The sequence below is a fragment of the Chelonoidis abingdonii genome, chromosome 4 (assembly GCF_003597395.2).
Source record: "Chelonoidis abingdonii isolate Lonesome George chromosome 4, CheloAbing_2.0, whole genome shotgun sequence".
In the NCBI taxonomy this organism is placed as follows: Eukaryota; Metazoa; Chordata; order Testudines; family Testudinidae; genus Chelonoidis; species Chelonoidis abingdonii.
In genome coordinates, this window is record NC_133772.1 from 82,030,102 (window position 1) to 82,056,768 (window position 26,667).

At 43.2% G+C, this 26,667-nt stretch overlaps 1 protein-coding gene across 1 annotated transcript; it reads left to right on the forward strand.

The window, feature by feature from the left end:
- Nucleotides 1–1,108: 1,108 nt before the first annotated feature.
- GARIN2 (golgi associated RAB2 interactor family member 2) lies at nt 1,109–19,007 on the forward strand. Its single transcript, XM_032793909.1, has 6 exons — nt 1,109–1,192; nt 5,569–5,771; nt 8,274–8,544; nt 13,054–13,313; nt 15,539–15,585; nt 18,961–19,007. The coding sequence occupies exons 1-6, from the start codon at nt 1,109–1,111 to the stop codon at nt 19,005–19,007; spliced, it is 912 nt and encodes a 303-aa protein (XP_032649800.1).
- The last annotated feature ends 7,660 nt before the right edge of the window (nt 19,008–26,667 follow it).

Consider the following 26,667-nt stretch of genomic DNA (forward strand, 5'->3'; position numbering starts at 1 on the left):
GGGGTGCTGTGTTTATGAAGTTCAATTAATTATTAGCCTCTCCTGAAGCGTGACCACTTTATGTTGCTTCATCTTCTGTTTGTGCCTTAAAGTCAGTTTAGCCAGCTGGTAGAGGACACCCTCTTCCCACTCCAAGCACAGGAAGCATGTCCACAGATTACTAGACGTGGTTGGGGTGTTCCTTTGGCCCAAGGATTCCTGACTGCTGGAATATCCCTTTTGAGTTTTAGACAACTGACTCAATTTAGAGCAGTACTAAATTGCATCTCAAGACCAGACCAGCAGCTGGAAGCAACATGAACAGGGGGCACAAAGATTGTGCAAGTCATCTTTCCCCCATCCCTCTTGAGCTGTGCTGAGCAGACCCAATGATTTAACCCATTATTAGCAAGATACATTGGTATGCTCACATGAAAGGGTAAAATGTTGTTATCCTCATCACCCTAACAGTGGCAAAAAAAAGTATTTTGATCAATCCTACCATTATATTAAGATTCTTCACTTAATTATAAGGGGAACAATCTGAAATACAGCATAGCACATGTGATCTAGTTTGTGTTTCAACTGTATTTGTGCAAGTTTCATATATGAACTATCTATATTTATTCATAGAATCATGCTATGTGAGATTTGATGATGAAGAGGAGGAAAGCATGAAGACAACAGAGTAGGTCGTGTAAGAGAAACGGAACAACAAAGGCACTAAAGGTGGGTTTTGGCAAGATGTTATTTTGTAAAAATAGTTCCTTTTTTCTTCCCTATATGCCCGCCCCTGTGTCTGATCAGCTCCCCAAGCTGATCCCTTCTCCATTGTCAAATCCTGTCCAGCTTCTGGAGTGCCTTTAGAAGGTCATACCTTGAAGGGATGTGCATATTTTTGTGGGTTTTTGCTCTCAAATAACCTGATGCAGCCTGTGATAGGAAATGGAACAGACACAGGCTTTTCTATCTTCTGCTATTTCCCCATCAGTTGATTATTTGTGTTTTTCTGGAACAGCCGCTCTTAACTTACTAATTTTTTCCTGTTTTCTGTGTAGATAACATTAGAAGCTACTTCTCTTTTAGGAGCTTCAGTGTGTGTGCAGCCTCCAGAAGCCAGATCTCCATTATGGGAGATCTTCAAAGAGTTCTTAGCAAAGGAGAATATGCCCCCTTCACATCTGCTCCCATGTTTGAGAGCAACTTTGTCCAGGTAAACATCATTTAAATGAAATTGCTTGGCACTGATGGTTTGACATAACTTACATAGAGAATTTCCATTTTTATCGCCCAGTGTGGTTGCTGCCCACTCCTTTGTTCATTTCCACTATTCTCATTCTCTGTCTCACGCCAACATGTGTATATTCCCCTTCTCATACACACTTATCCTACTCTCCCCTCATATACACTGGGCCAGTTACCCAGTGTGACAAAGTTCCTCCTCTACCTTGGTGGGTCCTGTGCTTCTTGGCAGATTTGCTCACCTCAGTGATCTTCCCCACAGTCTGGGTCAACTCCTCCTGTGTCTGATCAGGAGTTGGGAGGTTTGGGGGGAAACCGGGCCCGCCTCTACTCCGGGTTCCAGCCCAGGGCCCTGTGGATCACAGCTGTCTATAGTACCTCCTGTAACAGCTGCATGACAGCTACAACTCCCTCAGCTACTTCCCCATGGCCTCCTCCAAACACCTTCTTATTCCTCACCATAGGATCTTCCTCCTGATGTCTGATAATCCTTGTCTCCTAAATCCTCCGCAGTACACTCTCTCACTCTCAGCTCCTTGCCTTCTTGCTCCCAGCTCCTCACTCACACTCTTCTCCTCTGGCTCCTCCTGCCTGACTGGGGTGAGCTCCTTTTAAACCAGGTGCCCTGATTAGCCTGCCCTGATTGGCTGCAGGTGTTCTAATTTAAAGTAGCTATCTCCACTGCCTTCTAGAAAGTCTTAATTGGCTCCAGGTGCCTTGATTAACCTGGAGCAACTGCCATTTGTTACCATGGTCCTAGGGATTTGTTTAGCCTGGGCTAACATACCTGTTTCTCAGTACTTTACTGTAGCCATCTGGCCTTGCCCCATCACATATCCCCCTCCTCTGCTCAAACACCTAGGGTTGGCCATTGGGACGCCAGGCATGTGGCTTGTGAAAGACCATCAGCGTTGCCATGGTGGCATCCAGCCCGTGCCGTAAGCGGAACTGGAATGGTCGGAGGGACAAAACCACCTGGTGACCCTTGCTTCTGTTCCTATTTCTCTGCATCCACTGAAGGGGTGCATGGTCAGTCACAAGAGTAAATCGCCGGCCTAAGAGGTAATAACGCAGCGTCTCCATGGCCCGTTTGACAGCAAGGCATTCTCTCTCAAGTACTGCATACTTCTGTTCTCTTGGGAGCAGCTTTCTACTTAGGGTAAGGATCGGTGTTCTTTCTCTCAATCATTTGCGACAAACACCCCCAACCCCACCTCGAAGCATCTGTTTGCCAAATAAATTCCTTGCAAAGTCCGGGGCTATGTAGCTGACACTCTGGACAAGAGTGCAGTATCGCCTGACATCTTCATGTACTCCTAGCAAAGAACCTCCGCAGGATCCTGGCCTGGGTTTTCTCTACCTCTAGAGTGTCTTCCAAACAGGTGACTGTGGGCGAGGCTCAATATGGCTTTTTGATGTTTTTGTGGCACCAGAAGTTGATGTATCTCCTGCTCCTGCATTTGCACCACATGGTACAGGAGATCTTTCTGCACTATAAAGTAGGTCCTAGACCCCCGGACCTTCCCTCCACTGGTGTCCCATCTATCTCAGCCACCTCTTTCCTGATGTTATCATATCTAGGGTCCTCTGCCTGGTCCCTCCCAAAAGTCTCTCTCCCAAGACTTAACCTGCCTGAGCTCCAGGGCCAGCTTCTGTTTCTTTCCAACGGCTCATCACCGTCATGGCTGGGGCCAGCCCTCCGGCTCACCTTCCATGGTGTGTAGTTTCTCTGATGGCTGCTCATTCCATCTGCCTACTAGCTGGTCTTCTGGCCCCTGGTCAGGATCTGGGTTCCCAAGGCCTTTGCGGCCTCCCTTTCTTTTTTTTTCTTCCGGGCCTTTTGAGGAGCTGAGAATAGATCCTGAGAAGATTCTGAAAACATTGGGGGTTGACATTCCCCAACGATGAGTCGCTGCCAACAGGGTCCCCATCTCCCTCCAGCCTCTCTGGGGGAGTAAATTATCAAACCCTGGATAGTCCCTCCCAATGACTACAGGATATGGGAGTTTAGGAGTTACGCCCACTGTCACCTCAATAGGGTTCCCCTGAACCTCTATCTCCACTGGGATGGTGGGGTAATGACTCACGGCCCCATGCACGCATGTCACTGCTACGTGTTTGGCTTGTAGCACCTGGCTACTTTTTACCAGCTTACCCGATATAAGGGTGATAACACTCCCCGAGTCCACAAGCGCTGTAGTCTCTATTCCATTGATCTTCACTGGCCTGGTGTAGTTATGCGGGGCTAATGTGACACCCGCAAGGTGGATAAGAGAGCATGGGACTTCCCAATCCCCCAAGTTGCATTGCATAGGCTCCTCGGTGCTGGGACATTGTGCTGCTATGTGTCCCCACTCCCCACATGCATAACATGTATAATTATTTCTAATCATTCCCCTATCATGTGGGTTAGGGGGTTTAATCTCAGGGTTCCTCCTACTCAGGCCAATCCCTTCCTTCTGGGGTCTCTGCTGGTTTTCGGCCCCCCTCTTCCTCCACCTAGGACTCCCCAGGGGGTTGGCTGCCCCACCTTCCAGGGTTGGGGTTGGGTGTTTGCTACGAAAGGGGCTTTCCTTGGGTAGTCGGTTCAATTCCCTGGCTGTCATGCGTCTTTCTACCAGCGTGATCATCTCATCATAGGTGAACGGATCATTCTGGCCTACCCATTTGCGGAGACCTGTGGCAGTGCCCTCACGTACCGGTCGATGACCAGAACCTCTAATATCTCTTCCGGACTCCGGGACTCTGTTTGCAACCACTTTCGTGCAAGATGGATGAGGTCACACAGTCAGGACCGTGGGGTTTTTTTGAGCCCTTTTCTCTCTTCCACACCCTTATTCTGGGAATAACTAGGTGCTGATTCAACCTCTTGTGCAACTTAGAGCAGCCTTAAGGTTGCACCCAATTGCAACAGCTCCTAAGTGATCATTCTAGCAAATCTTGGCCTGTGTCTCCGATATCTCCTCATAAATATCTAACTGTCAACTCAAGAGCAACATGGCAAAAACAGACCTCCTAATCTCCCCCACCAAAAACCTTCCTCACTCCCTCCTTTCTCAATCACTGTGGCAAACACCACCATCCTACCTGTCACTCAGATCCATAACCTGAGTGTCATCTTCGACTCTGCCCTCTTTCTCTAGGTCCTTGCATCCAGGCTGTCTAAATCTTGCCAATTCTTTCTCCATAAGACCCCTAAGATACAGCCTTTCCTATCCATCAGCACTGCTGAAACTCCTACCCAGGCTCTCATTATCTCGCATCTCAGTAACTGCAACAACCTTTTCTTTGGCCTCTACAAATGCAGTCGTGCTCTGCTCATATTCATTCAGAATGCTGTTGCAAAGACCATTTCCTAGCCCATCATTTTAAGCAAGTCACCCATCTCTTTGCATCCCTCCCCTTCCTTCCCTTTCCCACATCAAACATAAGCTGCTTGTCTTCACAGTCTATCCCCACTCTATCTTGCACCGCTTATTTGCTATCAAGACATTGACTTCTGCCCTCAATCAGCCCATAATACCAGCCTCTATCACCCTCTGGTTATATTTTCAAACAAACAGCTTAATATTTTCTCCCATGTTGCCCACCCATCTTTGCGAGGTGCTCCCCAAAAACATCGAAAAACCTACCTCATTATCCTCCATCAAAACTCTTCTTTGTTGTAATGCCTACAAAAAAATTGACAGCCGTCATGACAGCTGTTGGCATGCTGAAACCATTGCCTATCATGCTGACCAATATGGTGTCATATATTCCTTGTATTACCCTGCTGGTCTGTCTATCTCTATTTGTTGTCTCTTGTCTTTATACTTAGATTTTAATTCATTGGATCAGGGACTGTCTTTTTGTTTTGTTTGTACAGCACCTAGAACATTGAGGTCTTGCTGCATGACTGGAGAGCTTAGGTGCTACAGTAATACAAATCAACAAATAAACAATAATTATTAATAATAATAATGGATCACCAAAGCATTGCAGCACCCTTGCCATGCTCCTTTCACCGTGGACCATGAGAAGTGGTAATGCAGAGATGGCTCTGTGCCACTCAAGGATACTAGGCACTCAGATACCACAGTGATGGGCACAACATAAGAACTAATAGCTGAATGTCTGTCCAGCTAGCTGATTATGCCACCTTTCCAACCCCTTCATTCTGACTCACTTCTTTCTCCTCTCTTTCACTTTCTTCATACATACGCCCCTCTCAATCTTTTATGTTCCCTTATCTTCTCATCACCCGAGTTGTGAGAGTCCCAGGCAAGTGGTACCACAATAGGTCTGTGTAATATATTATCAATGTAATGGCTCCATGATATAATATAATGACTTTGTTTTTGTATGCAGGTTAATAGGAGAGGTGAACCAATTTATGTTCATAACCGCCCCAACTGTGTGACTGTAGGCATCTGTGCATCCAGCCCCAGCCTATCACTGCCCAATGTGATGCTGCTAGCACACACAGTGCCTACATCTTCCCAGGAAGCTGTGTCAAAGTCCTGGAAGGCCTCAAAGCAGCCATCTTCCATGGAGCAGCTAGTACTCAGCAGGTAAGTTAGCAATAAGAAGGGGTGAAGGTCAGTTCACAGAGCACGCTTTCCACAAAGGCTTTCTGTAAGTCTTGGTCATATTTTGGACAAAGGTTTGTAACCAGGTGTCTCTCCACTAGTGTCCATTTAGTAATGCTGTCCTTTGGATGAAACATTAGCTAAAACATGCATCCTTTGGCCAATCTCCAGTGGCCATTCCAAGCCAAAGCATTAAAAACACTTAAGTAAATCTGTAAGTTTATCAAAGAAATTGTCTCTCATCTGATACATAGATTGCTCTGTGGTTATACAGTGCCTAACACAATGGCCTCCTGGTCCATGTCTAGGCTCCTAGGTACTGCCAGAATACAAATAATAATTAATAATATTAAAAGCAGGACAGCCTGTAAGAAAATTGGTGGACTTGCTGGGTCACCAGGGAGCAATCAAGGGGAATAGGGCATATCAGAGAAGCTAATGTTGTTTGCATGAGTTTTTACCGTAAAGGATGCTGGGGAGACACCTACTCAAAATATACTTTTTTCAGGTAATAAAAATGAAGTGTCAATAGAGGAGGTGTTGGGACAAAATGATAAAGAGCAACAAATCACCAGGAATGGATGGAATACATCCAAGAGTTGTGGTAAATTGGAAAGGGTTCAGAGAAGAGCCACAAGAATGATTAAACGATTAGAAAACATGCCGTATAGTGAAAGACTCTCAGAGCTCAATCTATTTATTTTAACAAACAGAAGATTAAGTGGTGATCTGATTGCTATCTATAAGTATCTACATGGGGAACAAATATTTAATAATGGGTTCTTCAATCAAGCAAAGATAGGTATAACACAATCCAAGGATTGGAAGTTGAAGCTAGACAAATTGATACTGGAAATAAGGCATAAATTTTTATCAGTGGTAGTATTTAACCAGTGGAACAATTTACCATGGGTCATATGGATTCTCCATCACTGGCAATTTTTAAATCAAGACTGGATGTTTTTTTAAAAGAAATGCTCTAGGAATTATTTTTTGAGAAGTTCTATGGGATGTGTTCTATAGGAGGTAAGACTAGATGATCACAATGGTAGTTTCTGACTGCAGAATCTATAAGAATTAAGTGGTTGAGCTGATAAAATATACAATCTCTCATTAAAATCAGTAACCATACCAAAAGACCAGAGGGTAATAAACGTTGTTGCTATGTGTTCAATAAAGGCCCTATGGGTGGTAATTAAGGGATGCTGTAACTTTAGTACTAGGAAAACTGGTTGAAACAATAATGAAAAATAGAATTATTAAACACATAATCATGCTTCTCTAAACTGTTCAAATTTTTTGAGCATGTCAGAAAAATAGTGAATAAAGGAAAACTGGTTGATAGAATTTATTTGGACTTCAGAAAGCCTCTACCAAATTTTCTTACAAGAAGCTAAATAGTTATGGAGCAGAAGGTGAATTATTATCTTGCTTTTGAAACAGGCTGAAATGCAAAAAACAACGTAGGAATAAATTAGTCAACTTTCAACATCGCCAAAGGCTAATATTGGGGTGCTCTAAGACTTCATACTTGGACTAGGGTTGTTTAATATATTTATTGATTATCTGTAAAAGAGTGAACAGTAAAGTGGCAAAATTTGCAGATGACACAAAATAATTTGGGTTAGTTAAAACCAGAGAACACTGTGAGAAACTCCAGAGGAACCTAATGAAAGGAGCTAAATGGGCTATCTGATGACAGATGAAAATCATTGTTGGAAGGAATAATTTGAACTACTCTCACAAATTGCTAGATTAAATTATTGCTAGATTAAATATTAATTGTTAACCACTTAGAAAAATGATCTGGACATCATTGTGAGCAGCACAATAAAATCTCCGTTCAATGTGAAGTAGCAATCAAGAACTCAAACAAAATGTTAGGACATATAAAGGATGGGATAGGATATAATAGTGAATACACAGACTACTGATTGATCATAGGAACATAGGAATTGTCATACCTGGAAATTAAAGTCTTAAGGGCACTTTTCAGAAAGAATAGAGGTTAATAGTAGTGTCCTAGTCAATATACTGTGCCCTTTCTAAAAAATCAGGCTTTAATGTCATAGGTGCTGTGAGCTATTGCAGAGCACCTCTCCCACAAAGGGCATAGTGGCATCTGAAAAGAGAGTCTCCGAGTACACTCACCATGATTTCCCAACTAGGGTGACCAGATGTCCCAATTTTATAGAGACAGTCCCGATTTTTGGGTCTTTTTCTTATATAAGCTCCTATTACCCTCCACCCCCAGTCCCGATTTTTCACATTTGCTGTCTGGTCACCCTATTCTCAACAGACTTCTGCCCTGCAGTCGGGATGTGCCCGCAGAGAAGACAGACACAACACCTTCTTTGAGAAGAGTCTGCATGCATTTCCCTTCAGACTACTCCCCCTGCAGCCCATTTTCTGAATCATGCACTGGATATAGTGCCTTCTGTAAGCAGAGACTCTAGCTGGTCTCACGCGTGTGTTTTCTTATAGGTTCTTCCCCTTGAAGTTTGTGGAGATCACTGTTCACAATGCTGAGAAGCGTCGCCTAAAGCTGAAGCTGGCAAGTGGCCGCTCCTTCTACCTGGAGCTCTGTGCCCCACCAGGCAAGCAGTGCCTCCTCTTCCGTCAATGGTTGCGGCTCATTTCTCTCTTGAAACTTCCCCAAGACCAGTACAACAATACTCAAGTCAATGTAGTGTATGAGAATTTTAATGGGCAGCAAGCTGAGAGAATGCAAGGCACAAGGAACCAGTCAGACAGCGTGAGTCTTTGGGAGTGGTTCGTAAAAAAATTCACATGCTTGTTCCACCATTCCTTATTATTGCACAAGTCAAAGCTTGTGCAATAGACAAGAATTCAAAGGAGTTACAATTATGTTTATAAGGAATTTATATAAAAATAACTGGCCTGTCATAAGCTCCTTACAGAATCTGAGGGTCGTGGCAGCCAGGTGGGACCCAGTAGTGCAGCCCTGCTTGGTTATTTGGATGTCAAGAAGTGGGGTACCTGACATCATTCTCCTGGATTTCATTTTCCTGATATTTTGGGGAATGAGTTGCTGTGGCCTTTAGTGGCGCTTCCCTTCTGAATTTCCCCTGTGATGTGGGGGCAAAGGGCAGAGCAGAAGAGGCATAACATAGCTGAGTTCTTCACATGACATGTGGTAGCTGATGGGTGAGGTGCATTAGACAGTTGGCATGTTGGGAGGGGGCTGGGTGTTCCAGCTCTTGGTTGATGTATTAGTGGAGAGCTAGAAAGGTCAGAGGTCTCCACTTGCTACAACTGAGAGACAGAGATGGAGCAGGAGTGGGAGGGACGGAGGGCTCTTGGTAGAGAAGCTGAAGACAATATATTCATAGGCTGGGCTTTCATCAGCAAAATTGGTGGAAACACTGCTCTTGGTCCACACTTAGCAAGGACACCAGGATAGCTGCTGATCCTGAACAGACTTTTGAAAGGTGTTACCCAAAGCTCCATGCAAGCAGCAGAGACTTTCAGCATAGGCACCTCCGCATCTCTCTTTTTTGCCCCACTCATGCAAGCCCTTACTTCAGCCTGGCAGAAGGAGGGCCATGAGAAGATGAGAGACATGTGCACACAAGTGACTGGCTTTTGTCCAGCCTGTTCCACAACCTCCCTTGGAAGACTATGCCAAAGCTTAACTACAATTAGAAAGTTTTCCTAATATCTACCTAAATCGCCCTTGCTACAGATTAAGCCCATTACTTCTTATCCTACCTTCAGTGGATATGGAGAAAAATTTATCACAGTCCTCTTTATAATAGCCTTTAACATATTTGAAGACTGTTATCAGGTCTCCCCTCTTAGTCTCCTTTTCTCAGGACTAAACATGTCCAGTTTGTTTAACCTTTCCTCAGAGGTCAGGTTTTCTCCTTTCACTCAGTCTAGTATCCTTAAGGAAATGCAGTAAGGCTTTTTTTGCACTAATCTATTTCCTGGACATTCTCACTAGTCCCTTTAGGGAAAAATCTTTAATTCCAAGCCAACTCAATTTTTCATAAAGAAACTTTCTTTGCATAGAAATATTGCCCGCAATGACATAGAACATGATCAATAGTTTCTTTAGTTTTGCACACATTACACAGCCCATCTTTATGTCTTTTTAATAAGTTTAACTTTTCATTTAAGGCATAATGACCTGCTAACACTCTAAAAATGGCTACTTCACTTTTTCTGTCAAGTCAGTGGAATGTAGTATTATCTTTGATTTTTGGTCATACATCATAGAACTTCATCCTTTTGTTTCCTTGGGCTATAGTTCTTGCCCTTCCATTGCAGGCTCCTTCGTGACCACACTTCTAAACTCTTGTGTACTTAAGGACATATTAATATCCACCTCCACATTTTTTAGAGTATGTTTTGCTGCTTTGTCAGCCAACTAATTTCCAGGTATTCCGATATGCACTGGAATCCATGCTACTGTTACACAGATATCTATTTGAGTTATTTCTATAAATAACATTGTTATTTCACTTCTTGTGTTATTTCTGCTTTCCAAAGTCCCTGTTCTGATTGTCATTATCTCTGACAAGGAATCATATAAAATTACAGCTTCAGCTGGTCAGAAATCTCTTATCCAGGTTAGTGCCAACGTTATCCCCACTAGTTCAGCCATCAGAAATTCCAAAGCCTTTTTGGTTTTTGGATTCTAATACTAGGAGCACAAAAGGCTGTTCCTACTCTACCTTTGCTGTCATCTTTAGATCTATCTCTATAGACTTGGCAAAGCTGGCTCCATTTTTCATTCATTCATTCATAAACATCATTGGTCATAATGTGTGTTTTTTGTCCTTCATTTGTTGTTGTTTTTTTCATACAATTTCAAATCCACATATGGAAGAGTAAGTGATCAGCTATAAGCTGATTTTCCCTGACTAAAAATGTTTTGTTCTCTCAATTTCTCTTTTTTACATATCTCTTTTACCCATTTTTGATCCTGATATTATGAGGAAGTCTGTGGCAATCCATATCATTTTGTCTACTAAACTCCCAGCAATTCCCATAAATCTGTTGTGTACTACCATTTTCATGATTCCCTCTTACCTTTGCCCAAAAAGTTAGCTCTAATAGCTTTATCTCTACTTTTATAAGTGCTTCTCCAGTCAGACCCCTTTTGCTACAAAATTCCTCTCTTTATACTAACCAGCCTGCTCCTGCTGCCCATCTGGGCTTCATGATCCATTAGGCTTGGCTCTCCCTCAAGGTGCAGCCAGATAACTTAACTGGCCTCTCAGGCCCACATTAACCCGTTTGGGACCTATGTGGGTACACACATTATCACAGTGTCTTATGCTTTTTGATTGTATCTACACATGCCTGTGCTATTCTTGTAGTCCTTAGCAATTTGTCCATGTTCCCTCTTTTTATAGAAATCCTTTTGGATTTCTATGTCATTAAAGAGCTCCTGATAGAGCCATATTGGCCTCTTACTATTCTTCCTATACTTCCTTTGCTTTGGGATAGTTTGCAATTGCAGTTGTGACTTTTATATCATCTCCTTGAGAAGTAACCAGACGCCTTAAATCTTTAGCCATCGGACAAATGCCTGCTGTCTACTCCCAGATCAGAGCAAAGCCAGAGGAAAACCCAGAGTAACGATTGTTGGATATAGATGGGATGAAGAAAGGAAAAAGAAAACTTGCAATGTAGGTCATTAAACAGTACTCAAAGGTTAATTTTGGTCAGCATTGACTTCCATTATCCCATGGAGAATGAACTTCTCATTCATGCCCTGAAGAGGTTTCAAGGGTGTCAGATGTATGACCTATGGGACGGATCTGGTCTGTGGATTTCCCATGAATCTTCAGGCTTGTCTTTATGACCCCAAAGTCAGTCCACACTTTGGGGGTGTGATTTATACAAAATGGCACTGAGGAGTACTTACTCACCAGCTGGAGAGTAGACATGCCAATCTGACAAGTCAAAGAAAAGGAAACTTCCAGGTGAAGCTAAAAGCAATTATCAACATGAGTTATCTTTATCTATTTCTATTTTAATAACTTTTTCAGAGTGTGACCCTATCATGTGGCAGGGTATTGAACCAGGCCTTCCACATTGGTCAATAGTCAGTGGCAAAGGGTGGGGAAGTATCAAGGGGGTAGCCGTGTTAGTCTGTATCCACAAAAACAATGAGGATTCCAGTGGCACCTTAAAGACTAACAGATTTATTTGGGCGTAAGCTTTCGTGGGTAAAAAACCCCCTTCTCCAGATGCATGGAGTGAAAATTACAGATGCAGGCATAAATTTACTGACACATGAAGAGAAGCGAGTTACCTTACAATTGAAGAACCAGTGCTGACAGGGCCACTTCAATCAGGGTGGATGTGGTCCACTCCCCATAACTGATGAAGAAGTATCAATACCAAGAGAGGAAAAATTGCTTTTGTAGTGAGCCAGCCACTCCCAGTCTCTATTCAAGCCCAAATTAATGGTGTTAAATTTGCAAATTAATTGTAGCTCTGCAGTTTCTCTTTGAAGTCTGTTTTTGAAGTTTTTTTGTTGAAGTATGGCTACTTTTAAATCTGTTATAAAATATTCAGATTGAAGTGTTCTCCTACTGGCTTTTGTATGTTACCACTCCTGATGTCTGATTTATGTCCATTTATTCTTTTACGTAGAAACCATCCAGTTTGGCCAATGTACATGGCAAAGGGGCATTGCTGGCACATGATGGCATATATCACATTAGTAGATGTACAGGTGAATGAGCCCCTGATGGTGTGGCTCATGTGGTTGAGTCCTCTGATGGTGTCACTAGAGTAGATATGGGGACAGAGTAGCCAACAGGGTTTGTTACAGGGATTGGTTCCTGGGTTAATGTTTCTGTGGTGTGGTGTGTAGTTGCTGGTGAGTATTTGCTTCAGGATGGGGGGCTATCTGTAAGCGAGGTCTGGTCTGCCTCCCACGGTTTGTGAGAGTGAGGGATCATTTTCCAGGACAGGTTGGAGATGGCTGTTGATGTGCTGGAGAGGTTTTAGCTGGGGCTGTACCTGATGGCCAGAGTGGGGAAGCTTTCACTGCTGTGGTCCCTGATGTATTGGTCCCATGGGTAAGTAGTCCCACTTCTTGGGACTGGCAGTCTGACACTCATAACCAACACAAAATTCAATATAAATAAGAATTGATAAATATGATATTATTTTCTGATCTCCACTCAAAGGCCCAGTGGTGCTGATCAGCTCCACCCTGACTCTTTACTTTGTGCCCATTCCTGTCTTATTTGTTGGATGTCTTCCTTATTCCCTACAGAGGGACACCCAGCTAGAGACTCTGAATTCTACTGATATCTCAGAATCAGAGAAGGAGGAAGTTGCTAAGCGAGCATCCTCCAAGCGAGTCACCATCTCTGGCATAGTGGGTCCTACTGAAGAGTGTGGCAGCAGCAAGAGAGGACTGGCAGTTGCCTCACGCAGCTCCATAATAAAAGAGACCAAAAGAGATCCCAAACAACAAAGAAAACATCACCTGAAGGTAAAGAAGAGCAAGAGCACAGAGAGGAAGAAATCCAGGTATGTGTGGCTAGGGATATATTGATGCTAAGACAGAGGGTCTCCACAGCTGAACTTTAGAGAATGAAAAGTGGCATGTTCCTGTCATTAGGGAGGTTATTCTTTCAGCAACACTTTAGAATTACTATGATATTTCTTCTGCTGTATTAGGTTGAGCTGCTTAGGAATATAGAGAGGGATTTTCAAAAGCATCTAGACTTGGGCTCCTCAGTCATACAGGCACTTTTGGAAATCCCATCCATAAATCCGTAATTAGGAGCTAAATGAAACTGACCTGATTGTCAAAGATGTTGAGCACCCACTGCTTACCCTAACTGCAGAAAAAGCTGCAAATGGTCAGAATATCAGAAAATCAGGCCACTTCGATTTAGGTGCCTAACTCTAGAGACCCATGTTTGAAATTTTTTACCATACTATTTGCCATACTAGATCAAGCCTGGGGTCCAGTTGGTCCCGTATCTTGTGTCCTGAACTACCTACTGGCCTATGGAGTTCAGGATCCTGCCTCCTTCTGTGCTGGAGCAGACTACTGGTCTAACTAATTTCCTGCCTCTAGCAGTGCCCACTGACTTATGGTTCAGAGCAAGACAACCCCCTACGCACCCATACTGCACCTAATTGTGCCATATGGCAAGAAGTTGATTGGGGAAATTCCATCTTCTTCCCATCCCTTGCCTTTACCCTGCAGGTAGCTTTACATCCAGAAGTGTGAAATCTGTTACCTTTATCTTTACCTGAGTGTTGACAGTTACAAGTGTTGGGAGAGGTTTACAAAGGCACACAAATAATAATTAGGTACCCAGCTCCCACTGACATTACATTTGTGCCCTTGAAATTTCCCCCATTATTAACTATACAATTATCCAAACACAGATACAATGCACATAAAGAATAGAGGGGATCTGGGTGCTGTAGCAGACTCTGTTTTTAGAGAATAAAGCACTATCTAATTATACATGGAAAGCCATGAGCATGTACCATATCTTCAGAACGTTCAGAACCTATCACCTGGGGCAGGAGTGGAGGGATTTGTGCACATCACTCTATCTGAATGTATATGTTCAAATGAGCATGCTGCAAACCTCACATTTAGTCTGGTTCTCTGAAATGAGTTGAGTCTTTGTCCAATTTCTAGAAGCGAGGTGTTCAGATCATAAAACAACCCCCATGATTAGCTCCCAAGAGTGTAGTTTCATTGCAGAGACCAAGGATTTATAAAGTTAGGGAGATTAACTTTCCCTCTTACCCCAAGAGATGATCCCTCTAGGTCAGGAATTAGATGAAATGTCACAGCAGTGAGGGAGAAGACTGCATTGCCACTGTTCATGCTGCACCTGTGGATGAACAGAAGACTTCAGTTTCTGAGGATGTCAGTCTGGCACTTTTCACTAACACTAAATTCAAACACATAAACACACACTTTAATAATCAAATATTTTAATAATATTATTCTAATGGATAGTTTTTAATTTTATATACAATGGTTTGCAGCTCATTAGCACATTTATATACCATATTCATTAGTAAGGCAGGGGTCGTGTCCCACTGGCATTTCTGCCAATTGGGCTTAGCCCACTCCTTATTCTTTAGGATGTGATTAGAAGCAAAACAGTAGCTTTGTAAATATAGCATTGTGGGGTCTGGTGTCAATAATATGAGGGATTGTACCTTCCCAGTACACAAGAAAATCATACAAGATGCACCATCCTAGGTAGGTGTAGCTCGCTTCCTCTCTCTGCTTGTCCAGCTCTGTGATCTGGTGTAGGAGCCCCATCTCTTCCATACCCTCTTTGGGGCTATTGCACCCATGGGATATAGGAAAGGAGCAGATTATTTGCACTCCTGAATGCATGGAGGCAAGTGGAAGAGAAGTGAAAACTTACTGTGACATTCACATAGGCACCCATGCAAGGGCCAAGGACAATCTGGTCCTATATATGGAGTGAGAAGGAGATTTTTATGTAGTTGCTTTTCAGGCCATAACCATACATTAACAGGATGAAATAGTTCAGATGCATGTTACATAAGTGCAGTTCATAGCATCTAAATTTCCTTTATATTCTATTACACCTACATTTCAAGGGCAGCACTGTTACACAGAGTTAGCAGGGCACGTTCCAACTGCTGGCAGAGAGAGTTTAAAATAACGGTATGTATTATGTAATCCTCTTGTGACTATTTGTGACAGAACTGAGCAAGATTTTATCTTAACTTCCTGTTTCCAGGGAAAATGTAGCAGATTATAAAACAGAAAACAATTTGCAGGCTTCAGGTATGAATTAAATGTTTTAATATTTATTCTCCTCTCCATCCCCACCAACTGTGTTTCTATACTATTTCCTACAATGAGTGTGCACAGAAAAAGCTGAACCTTGAGTAGTGGGGAGTCCCTACAGCCAGGATTTCTACACCATGGCCTATGGTGATTTCTCCTAGGAGAAGCTAGGACTGGAACACCTAAGAGTTCCCCATAGTCAGGATGCTTAGATCATGCCATACAGTGTCTGGTGCAGAGTGAAGATGGGTATCTAGTCACTGGGAACTTCCTGACACCCTGTACTTCCACATCCTTCCCAGCAATGCCTCCTTCTGGAAGAATCTGGCACCTGGACAATAAGCTGTCTCATAGCCTTTACTCCTGTAAAACTCCCTGCGTTAATATTTTCTCCTATATTTTCAGTGGATAAGTGGTGCTGTCTTTGCCTGCCAAATGGTAGCAAGACACTAAGAGCAGATTTAATACATTCTTGAACTCCCCCAACCATGGCTGAATTTGCGCTGTGCGCATCCTGCATATACCTCTACCTCAATATAACACTGTCCTGGGGAGCCAAAAAATCATACTGTGTTATAGATGAAACTGCGTTATATCGAACTTGCTTTGATCCACGAGAGTGCGCAGCCCTGGAGCACTGCTTTACCGCGTTGTATCTGAATTCTTGTTATATGGGATCGCGTTATATCGGGGTAGAGGTGTATTAGTAAAGCAGAGATTTGAACCAGAGTTTTTGTGATCCTCCCCCATGAACTTTCTCCTTCAACCAAGCCACAGAAACTGAAATGAGTGGAAGTCACTCTTTGAATATTTTATGCTGTTACTCTGTCCACCTCTTTCTACCTGGATTTTTGGTTATGGGCCACTCCTTTTCCTACTTGCTGTGTGGTGATCTTGCAATGGCTCACCTGGCATGGATGGCTCTGGGGATCCTATTGTGTTTTATTATGCACCCACATTTAATTTTTTTAAAATTATAATAATCTCAAAACATTGCCTGCCTGCACAAATCTATTTTTCATTCACCCACTTAATGTGTTAGTTCCTGTCCATTCATCTGGCTGGCTAAGAGTCATGTACAGTAAGGTTATGTACAGTATGTGAATCTTTGTGACTGTCTCATGATTCTCTTTCCTCCATCTCCCACAATAGCCATTCAAGCCCACTTGGGGCAAGGACTATGGACAGATGTGAAACAGCACATATTCAGCACACTATTTCAATCCTTCCACCATATATACATATACAATATTTACATTTCTCCAGCATTAACATTTATGTGAAAAGTATTAAATTAAAAGGGGTCTGGGATTACCCTGCCTTAGAAATTGATTAATTTCAGTGCAATTCTCCACATTTTAGAAGATTTGAAGATAATCACGCATAAATTGTGCAGAAAATGTTAGCTTTGACATAAATTGTGCAGCAAATAGAATTCAATCCTGGAATATTGGGTCTACAGTAAACTATATCCTGATAAGATACCATATCTAAGGCCAGGATTTTGTCATGGATATTTTTAGTAAAAGTCACAGACAGCTCACGGGCAATAAAGAAAAATTCATGGAAGCCCGTGACCTGTCTCTGTCACTAAAAATATCCATGATAAAATGGGAAGGGACTGGGCAACTGAACCCATGAAGCCTCAGAGCTCCAGGGTCCCCCTTCCCTTCCCAGCAGAGGGGAGCTGCTGGAATCCCCCTGCCCCATGCAGTGGGGAGGAGCTGTGGGGTTCTCCCTGCCACCACCACGGTGGGGAGCTGGAGGGCTCTCCCACCTCACCATGGGGGTGGGGAGCTGCGGGGTCCCCCTGCCCTGCGGCAGTGGCCGGGGAGCTGCAGTGGTCCCCCTGCCCCATGGCGACTATGGGGAGCTGCCAGGGTCCCTCTGCCCCACAGTGATGGCTGGGTAACTGCGGGGGTCCTCCCTGCCAACACAGCTGGCGGGACGCTGCTGGGATCCCTCTGTCCCCAGCAGCATCCGGGAGCTGTGGGGTACCCACCCTGCCCATGGCAGCTGGCAGCTTGGGTGCCCACTGCCTCAAGCAGCGGGGGTACCTCACAGCTCCCTGCCGCTATTGAAGGGAGCGGGACACTGCAGCTCCCAGCCACCAAGGCAGAAGTCACGAATTCCGTGACCTCCAGGACAAAATCGTAGCCTTAACCATACCTAACAAACATGTACCAAAGCCACCAGAACCAAAATACCTTTGCATCTCTCTCTCTCTCTCTCTCTCTCACACACACACACACACACACACACACACACACACACACACACACACACAACCATTAAAGCCTTCAGAAAAACAGTATCAATGTTGCACGCACAAAAGCATTAATGTTGCAAAAAGCCATGAAAAGCCAAAGCAGATTTTATTTTGAAACAACGGGTTCCCAGGTCCACCTGCCTCTTCACTACCAGATTTTCTGAGCATCCCTCCTCAACAGTCATATCTCCATTTCCTGATATATAAAACCAAACATTTATATGTATTTTGTGTAGTGTTTTTTGCATAAACTTTTTGTAAACTATAAATGACTGACTTTATCTCCCCTGGTTCTTCCCTTTCTCTTCTTTCACATCATTGTTTTTCCTCCTGTGTCTAATTGCTTCTTTTCCTCAGTAATTTACAGTTTTTCAGCTTTCTCTCTAATTAACATTTCCTTTCCCCCTTTCCCTATCTAAATCTTTTATCCTTCCATATTCTTTCTCTTCCCTTCCATATTCTTTGAATCCCCCTTCATGTTTCCTCCTCCAAACGTTTTTTTCCTTCTCTGTGTTGCCCCCTCTGCCATTTTCCCTTCTTCTTTTCTTCCTTCCTTGCTCCGCTCTCATTTCATTTGTTCTGTGATTCTTCCATCTCTCCTTCCTAAGGCCACTCTCAGGCAGAGGAAGTGTCTCCTCATCCTGAGCCAGCTGTGGCCTGCAAACTGTGCACATTTCTCAATTATTGGTCAGTTTTTAGCAGGAACAGGAATGATCTTCAAACCCTGCCTAACAACTGAAAAATGTGACAGCACCCTGCAGTGGGTGTCAACTGGTGTCAGGTATGCACGGACTTTTTACATCTCTCAGCTGTTTCACGGAGAATGAACCTCACTTACTTCTGGTGTGAAGTTAACAGCTGAGAAGTGGCTTGTGGGAGAAAGTGAGGGGTAATAGGTATGGGAACACCCTACTATGGAACACAAAGCAGTGATTCTGGTAAACGCAATGCTGTGACCTCTTAAGAGGTGGTGACGAAAAGAGAAATGTCATAGCCCTGAATTGTGTGTGTGTATCTTTATGTGTGTTCTTTCTTTATCTCTCTCTTTTGATTCTCTGCTTTCCCTGCTTTATTTTCCTCGTACTTATGCTGTTTCTTTACAGGAAATCAAAAGAGTGGCAGTAAATCCGGAGTAATCTGTTGCAAGTAGTCAAAGGGGCTTATCAACAAGAAAGAATTGAAAAAAACAAAGCAAAGCAGTCTGAAGATGAGATACAATTGGAGCAGGAAAGAGAGAGAAGAAAAATTACCCTAGAAACATCAAAACTGGCTCCTACTTTTTAATATTATGAACTTAAACATTGTTGAAACACTAACACTATCTCTTTATTTTTCTAATCCAATATGAACAACCAAAGACATATTAGCTTTGGTCCCTGACGGTGGGCTCTAGATTCCCAGTGAGATATATGAGACCATTTTTTCTCATGATATATGGAATGGCCATTTTAAATACTTATGCCAAAATATATGTCACATTTTTATGTGATGAAATGTGCTTCTTGTCAGAGCAACTTTCAGAGAGAGTTGTCGTGAGACAAATGATGGCAGAATATAGAATACTCCTTTAATCAGTAGAAACATTACTTGCCTATTGGATTTTGCACAGGACATGCCTGCTGTGCTACTGAACATATCAGGCAAGTTGACGTAGAACTCATCTGCTTTATGTATTGTTGTCCCTTTTGATCTGAGTAGCTAAGTCAGATTTTGGAGCACTGCGGATGTGCCAGTTGGAAGTAGAAATTGATGGAGTCTGGTATTTTCTTTTATTCAGTTTTGTTTATTTACAAAGAATGTACAAAGTCCTGTGTCTCTGAACATAGAAAGAATCAAGAAGCAGTTTCTTGGATCACACCCCAAGTGTGTTTAGCCAACAGACCCAAAATGCTCTCTCTAGTTTTTTCCAGGGTCATACCATGCTCCCCGTGGCTACTCTTAAGCTTTCTTGTTTTTTTCCTTTGCTTCTCTCTGTTCTTGTGTCCTCAATTTCTGCGTGTTCTCTCTCTCTCTCACACACACACATACACCTGCCCAAAACACTATTTAGACCAAAAGCGCCAGGACTCTCTCACACACACTTTTTGTGTTAGGTAAGGCTTATGTTTACAGCTGTGTTATCTGAAGGGTGAGTTCACACCTACCAACCTCAAAGGGATTTTAATCCAACCTATAACAAGTTTTCATCCAGCTCATAACAGTACCAATATTCCATTGTTAGCAGGATGGCAGAGAGCTGTAGTAGTGAAGGGATCCCTCCAGCAACACGGTGCTCATTCTCTCTAGGTCAGGGCTTTAATTCAATATTGACTCAAGGAGAAGAGTGCCATTGACTGAAACACAAACACCATTTCTTATAGCACCTAATGGTTACCAGGATATGTCCCATTAATGTAATAAACAGGCCAGGCACCACTAAGCATATGCTATCTAATAGACTTATACTTCAAGATATGAGTGGATGTTCATGCTACAATCTCCACTTATTTGAGAAACTAATGGATATTGCCCTGTTTTAAAACCCACAATGAACCTTCTTCAGCTTACCTCATGGTCCTTCATTCTCTACTTCCCATCCTCCTTTCTATGCTTGTCTAGCAGCCACCAGCTCTCTCACACATCCTACAGTCTCACTGGGTTCAAGAACCTTCACTGCAGCACCTGCAATTTGAAACAGCCTTCTTGCATATCTCCATCTCAACAATTCTCCATTTCTTTATATCTCATCTGAAAACTATACCACTGAATGGGCTGTTGTCAGCATAAAACTCATAAAATAATACCTCTGTTTTTTAAAATTGGAAGATTTTTAAACTCAAATTTACTTTATACCTTTGGCACTGTTTGTTTCATGTTTGCATTTCACTCAACTTAGAAAGTAAAATTAGACTGGATAGTATAAATTCCTGGTACTCATGCATCAGCACAATTCACAACTCTGCAGGCAAGTGTTTAATTGCAACAAATTTCAACTTTAAAAAAAATGTATATTCTCATTAAGTGTTGTAAAACCATTATTTCTTTACAAATGGATTAAAGGGCTCCATGTAGTACTTGAAGATGTACTCATTGGATGGAGCACCACTTTGGAGTTTACCATAACTACAGCTCTGATCGATGGGGTTAAAGCAGAAACTTTTCCTATGATCAGGCTATTCCTTAATCTTCTTTCTCTAGTAATAGGATTGCTTGAACCTTTCTCTGAAACATCTGCTGCTGGCCTGTGACTAGTTGGATAACCCCTTTAAGGGGAAATGGAGCCACAGGCCCATCTGTGACAAGATCAGCTCACTCTCTCAAGTGGGTAATAATAAATGAGGTAGTGAAGTCATGTGATTAATTCAGGCTAGGCCTGGAGAGGTAAAGACAGATGAGACAGACACCTGGAATAGTCCCTGGGACTGGAAAAGCTTGAATGGGAGGCTAATATTCCAATTAGGAGGCTTGAGAGTTCTAGGAATGCCAGAAGATTAGGAAACTGCAGGCAGCTATGGGGAGCAACATTGGACTGTGAGGTAAGTAGAAGGGTCGTTTTCATTATAATCCAGCTCTGGGAAGGAAGACTAGGAACTCCTGATTTCATGGGAGAGACTGGACTGACTCGAGCTCTGAAAAAGGAGGGCTGGGGACCCTGGCTCAAGGAGAGTGAGGCATGTGACTAGGCTGAAGCAAAGAGAAGCGAGACAGCAAAGAAGGCATGGTAGGTCCTGCATCTCCTCCAACTGCTCAGTGAGCAGGAAGAGAGAGGCCCCCAGGGAGAAGAGGATGAGTCCAGCTGGAGTCTGAGCAGACAAGACTTTATTTTTTTAGTTCATTTGGACTTTCCAGGCATTCAAGAAGGGATAGGTGCCCTGAGGAGCTCACACTCTAGCCAGTGTGGTGATAGCAAATCAACTGTTGGTGCTGTGGTGACAAGGATTTGTGAGGCAATTATAGATGTGGTTTGCCCATGGGTGTTGAAATTTGCTAATGCTCCTGAAATAGTAGCTGGTTTTTAGAGAAAGGGGTTCCTGAACAGTGCTGGGGCTATTGATGACAAACAAGTGCCCATTGTTTGCTCCTTACAAGATACATATGAATATGTCAACCAGAAAAATGCTAGCTGCTCATTATACAAGCCTGGGCTGATCATTGCAGGAAGTTCATAAACATTAACGTGGCCTGTGCTGACAGGGTGCATGATGCCAGGGTACTCCAGAAATCTGGTGTTTACCTATTTTGACAAGGAGGGATTCTCTCCCAGTAATATGGATATCAAAGGGGTGTTTGTGCCCACTTGTTGTTATAGGGGACTTAAGTTGATTCTCACTGACCCTGTCTCATTAAGCCATAACTTGATTTCAGAGCACCTGAAAAAAGGAGAACAGCAATGGTATGTGCATTTGGCCAACTGAAGGCAAGATGATGCTGCTACAAACCTCTTAGGATGCCAGTATGCCCAATGCCATTCATGTTAGAGGGGTGTGCTGTGCACTGCACAACATATCCAAGGATAATTGGAAGAACTTTTCACCATGAGTGGTTCAAAGACAATGTTGGTTTACAGGCCTGGTATGGGCAACCAGAAAGTGTGCCTCTGAGAACTGTGGCTGGGTCCAGGAGAACAAGGGAAGACAGAGATGCCCCTTAATTTAGGAGTTATTTTGGACTCCTTTCTCTCCTTTGCCCCACGCATCTCCAAACCGTACTCCAATCCTATCATTTGCTGTTGAGTAAGAAAAAAATTACAGAATTTGAACATGGCTTTGAGATGTGAGGGGCAAAGGAAAAGCAGGAATAAAAAAAAGAGCTGAGGCTCTTAATCTGAGAGTTAAGGGGATGATGCTGGTGGTGTCACCAGTGACAGAGAAGGGAGGATGTAGAGAAAATCAGATGGAAGATCAGAAATTCACTTTTGTTCATACTTAGTTTAAGATAACAATTAGGTGAGATTGCCCAAAGATGGGGTGCTAATGGCCAATATCAAAGGGCCAAGAACAGAGCCCCCGGGAAGCCCCAAGGACAGTGGGAGAAGATAAAAGAAAGACAAGGAGAGAACAATCTAAAAAACCCAGTGAAAATGAGAAGAAGATGATGATGATGATGGACATTTTCAGAAACAGCAGAAAGGTTGAGGAGGGGGCAGGTGGAATAGAGACCTTGTGATATGGTGAGAAGGAAGTAATTAGAAATCTTAGTGAAACAATGTCAGTAGATGGGAGGGCTGAAGCCAGATTGGAAAGGATCAAAGATAAAGTTGAAGGAGAAAGTGCATCTGTTGCAGATTGCATTATTCAGTGAGTTTAGAGATAAAGAGTTTAGAGATAAAGGTGAAGAGGCTAATGGGGCAGACAGATGGGAATTAATCCCATACCAAACAATATTGACATTCCCAGCACCTCCATTGTGATTCTGGGTGTCCCAGTATACCCATTCTGCCATGTGTAATGAGCCCATTCCCAAATTCTACAAGTCTAGAAAATGACAATTCTGCTACACTCTCAACAGATGTAGGAGGATAGTACTGTTTAGAGGATTTGGGTCCTGTTTCTCCTCCATCATGAGGGCCTCTACAGATGAAACTGTGTCCTGGGATTAGCCTTCACTATAACCATTTTAAAGTAATCATACATTCTACAGACCTTTACCCTCTGATCCCACTGAGGGTTACCAAAAGAAACTACACCATCTGCTCAAGAAACTCCCTGAAAAAGCACAGACCAAATCTGCACAGACACACCCCTAGAACCCTGACCAGGGGTATTCTATCTGCTACCCAAGATCCATAAACCTGGTAATCCTGGACTCCTCATCATCTCAGGCATTGGCACCCTGACAGCAGGATTGTCTGGCTATGTAGACTCTCTCCTCAGGCCCTATGCTACCAGCACACCTAGCTATCTTCAAGACACCACTGACTTCCTGAGCAAACTACAATCCGTTGGTGATCTTTCAGAAAACACCATCCTGGCCACTATGGATGTAGAAGCCCTCTACACCAACATTCCACACAAAGATGGACTACAAGTCGTCCGGAACAGTATCCCCAATAATGTCACAGCAAACCTGGTGACTGAACTTTGTGACTTTGTCCTCACCCACAACTATTCACATTTGGGGACAATGTATACTTTCAAGTCAGTGGAACTGCTATGGGTACCCACATGGCCCCACAGTATGCCAACATTTTTATGACTGACTTAGAACAATGCTTCCTCAGCTCTCGTCCCCTAATGCCCCTACTCTACTTGCACTACATTGATGACATCTTCATTATCTGGATTCATGGAAAAGAAGCCCTTGAGGAATTTCACCATGATTTCAACAATTTCCATCCCACCATCAACCTCACCCTGGACCAGTCCACACAAGAGATCCACTTCCTGGAAACTACAATGCTAATAAGTGATGGTCACATAAACACCACCCTATACCGGAAACCTACTGCCTGCTATACTTACCTACATGCCTCCAGCTTTCATTCAGACCACACCACATGATCCATTGTCTACAGCCACGCTCTAAGATACAACCGCATTTGCTCCAACCCCTCAGACAGAGACAAACACCTACAAGATCTCTATCAAGCATTCTTATAACTACAATACCCACCTGCTGAAGTGAAGAAACAGATTGACAGAGCCAGAAGAGTATCCAGAAGTCACCTACTACAGGAAAGGCCAACAAAGAAAGTAACAGAACGCCACTAGTTGTCACTTTCAGCCCCCAACTAAAACATCTCCAGCACATCATCAAGGATCTACAACCTATCCTGAAGGACGATCTCTCACTGTCACAGATCTTGGGAGACAGGCCAGTCCTCGCTTACAGACAGCCCCCCAACCTGAAGCAAATACTCACCAGCAACCACATACCACACAGCAAAAACACTAACCCAGGAACCTATCCTTGCAGCAAGGTCCGTTGCCAACTCTGTCCACATATCTATTCAGGGGACACCATCATAGGACCTAATCACATCAGCCACACTATCAGAGGATCGTTCACTTGCACATCTACCAATGTGATATACGCCATCATGTGCCAGCAATGCCCCTCTGCTATGTACATTGGCCAAACTGGACAGTCTCTATGCAAAAGAATAAATGGACACAAATCAGAAGTCAAGAATTATAATATTCAAAAACCAGTCAGAGAACACTTCAACCTCCCCGGTCACTCGATTATAGACCTCAAAGTCGCAATACTCCAACAAAAAAACTTCAAAAACAGAGTCCAACGAGAAACTGCAGAATTAGAATTAATTTGCAAACTGGACACCATTAAATTAGGCTTGAATAAAGACTGGCAGTGGATGGGTCATTACACAAAGTAAAACCTATTTCCCCATGCTAATTTTTTCCCCTGGTGTTACTCACACTTTCTTGTCAACTGTTGGAAATAGCCATCCTGATTATCACTACAAAAGTTTTTTTTCTCCTGCTGATAATAGCCCACCTTAACTGATTACTCTTGTTATAGTTAGTCTGGCAACACTCATTTTTTCATGTCCTCTGTGTATATATATCTTCCTACTGTATTTTCCACTGCATGCATCTGATGAAGTGGGTTTTAGCCCATGAAAGCTTATGCTCAAATAAATTTGTTAGTCTCTAAGGTGCCACAAGTACTCCTCATTCTTTTTGCTGATACAGACTAACACGGCTACCACTCTGAAATTTAATCATTCTGTAATTTTTCATTCCTTCTCTAGAGGGCAGCAGTTTCACAGAAAATTATTTATCTTGTCACGCAATGGGTTTTGCGGACATCGTTTCCCTTTTGTGTAGGTTAGGGACATTAAATTTACTAGGAGCCAAAGGATCCCTTTCAGATTTCCATATAAATGTATTTATCAAAGATAAATATTGATATTTACCTGATTGACAGTACTGTGTTCTTCAGTATACCAGTGAACGATATTCCCCGGAGCACTAATGGCATTTCCTTGGGATCCACTCATGTAAATGCTCAAAAAAGAAAAAAAAAAGTCTCAATACCCTTTTTGGGAAATGGACAGTGAAAAGAGAGCAGGGAAAAATTAATTATGAACAGCTGAAGAAAAAATCAGCTGGGTGAACTATTTAGAGAAAGGCAGATCAGCCCAGTATAGAAGAAAATCATAGCTAGTAAATTTACTATAATCTAATGACCAGTAATGGAATGACGGTTCAGGCTCACAGAGAACTTCCAGCCTGCTGGCAAAGGGTTCAGCAACACTCTTGAAGCCAATGCCCTGGAGGAGTGAGGCTGACAGGGGCAGTAACTATGTTCTATCCAGACCAAGCACACTAATGCAACAGGAGTGGTGAACAGTTCAACAGCTGGAGAAGGAGAAGCTGCAGCTGGAGAGGGATAGAATGCATCTGGAAATCCAGCAGAGAGCAGCTCAGGAAAGGCACTATTAGTACAAGATAGAAGAGAAGGAAAACCAGTGGCAGCACTAGGGGGACGGGAGACTGAGCATCAGTATCAGCTCGTGATGGAGAGACTGCACCAGCAGAACCATAGTCCGGTAGGTGGAGCTAGTCCCCAGCTACTTGTCCCAGTTGTTGGTGTAGACCAGGGGTTCTCAACCTTTTTCTTTCTGAGGCTCACCCAACATGCTATAAAAAATCCATGGCTCACCTGTACCACAACAACTGTTTTTCTCCATATAAAAGCCAGTGCCGGCGTTAAGGTGCAGCAAGCAGGGCAGTTAGCCAGGGCACCACACCACACCACACCACAGGGGGCACTGTGAAGCTAAGTTGCTCAGGCTTCAGCTTCAGCCCCAAGTGTTGGGGTTCAGGGCCCCAGGCTGCAGTCCTGCACATCGGGGCTTCGGCTTT

Bases quoted from the DNA above. Each gene is read 5' to 3' on its own strand.
- GARIN2 (XM_032793909.1), top strand. From the start codon at position 1,109: ATGGGAGATCTTCAAAGAGTTCTTAGCAAAGGAGAATATGCCCCCTTC. The intron at 1,193-5,568 runs GTAAACATCATT...TTTTGTATGCAG, and splicing joins TTGAGAGCAACTTTGTCCAG to GTTAATAGGAGAGGTGAACC. The intron at 5,772-8,273 runs GTAAGTTAGCAA...GTTTTCTTATAG, and splicing joins GAGCAGCTAGTACTCAGCAG to GTTCTTCCCCTTGAAGTTTG.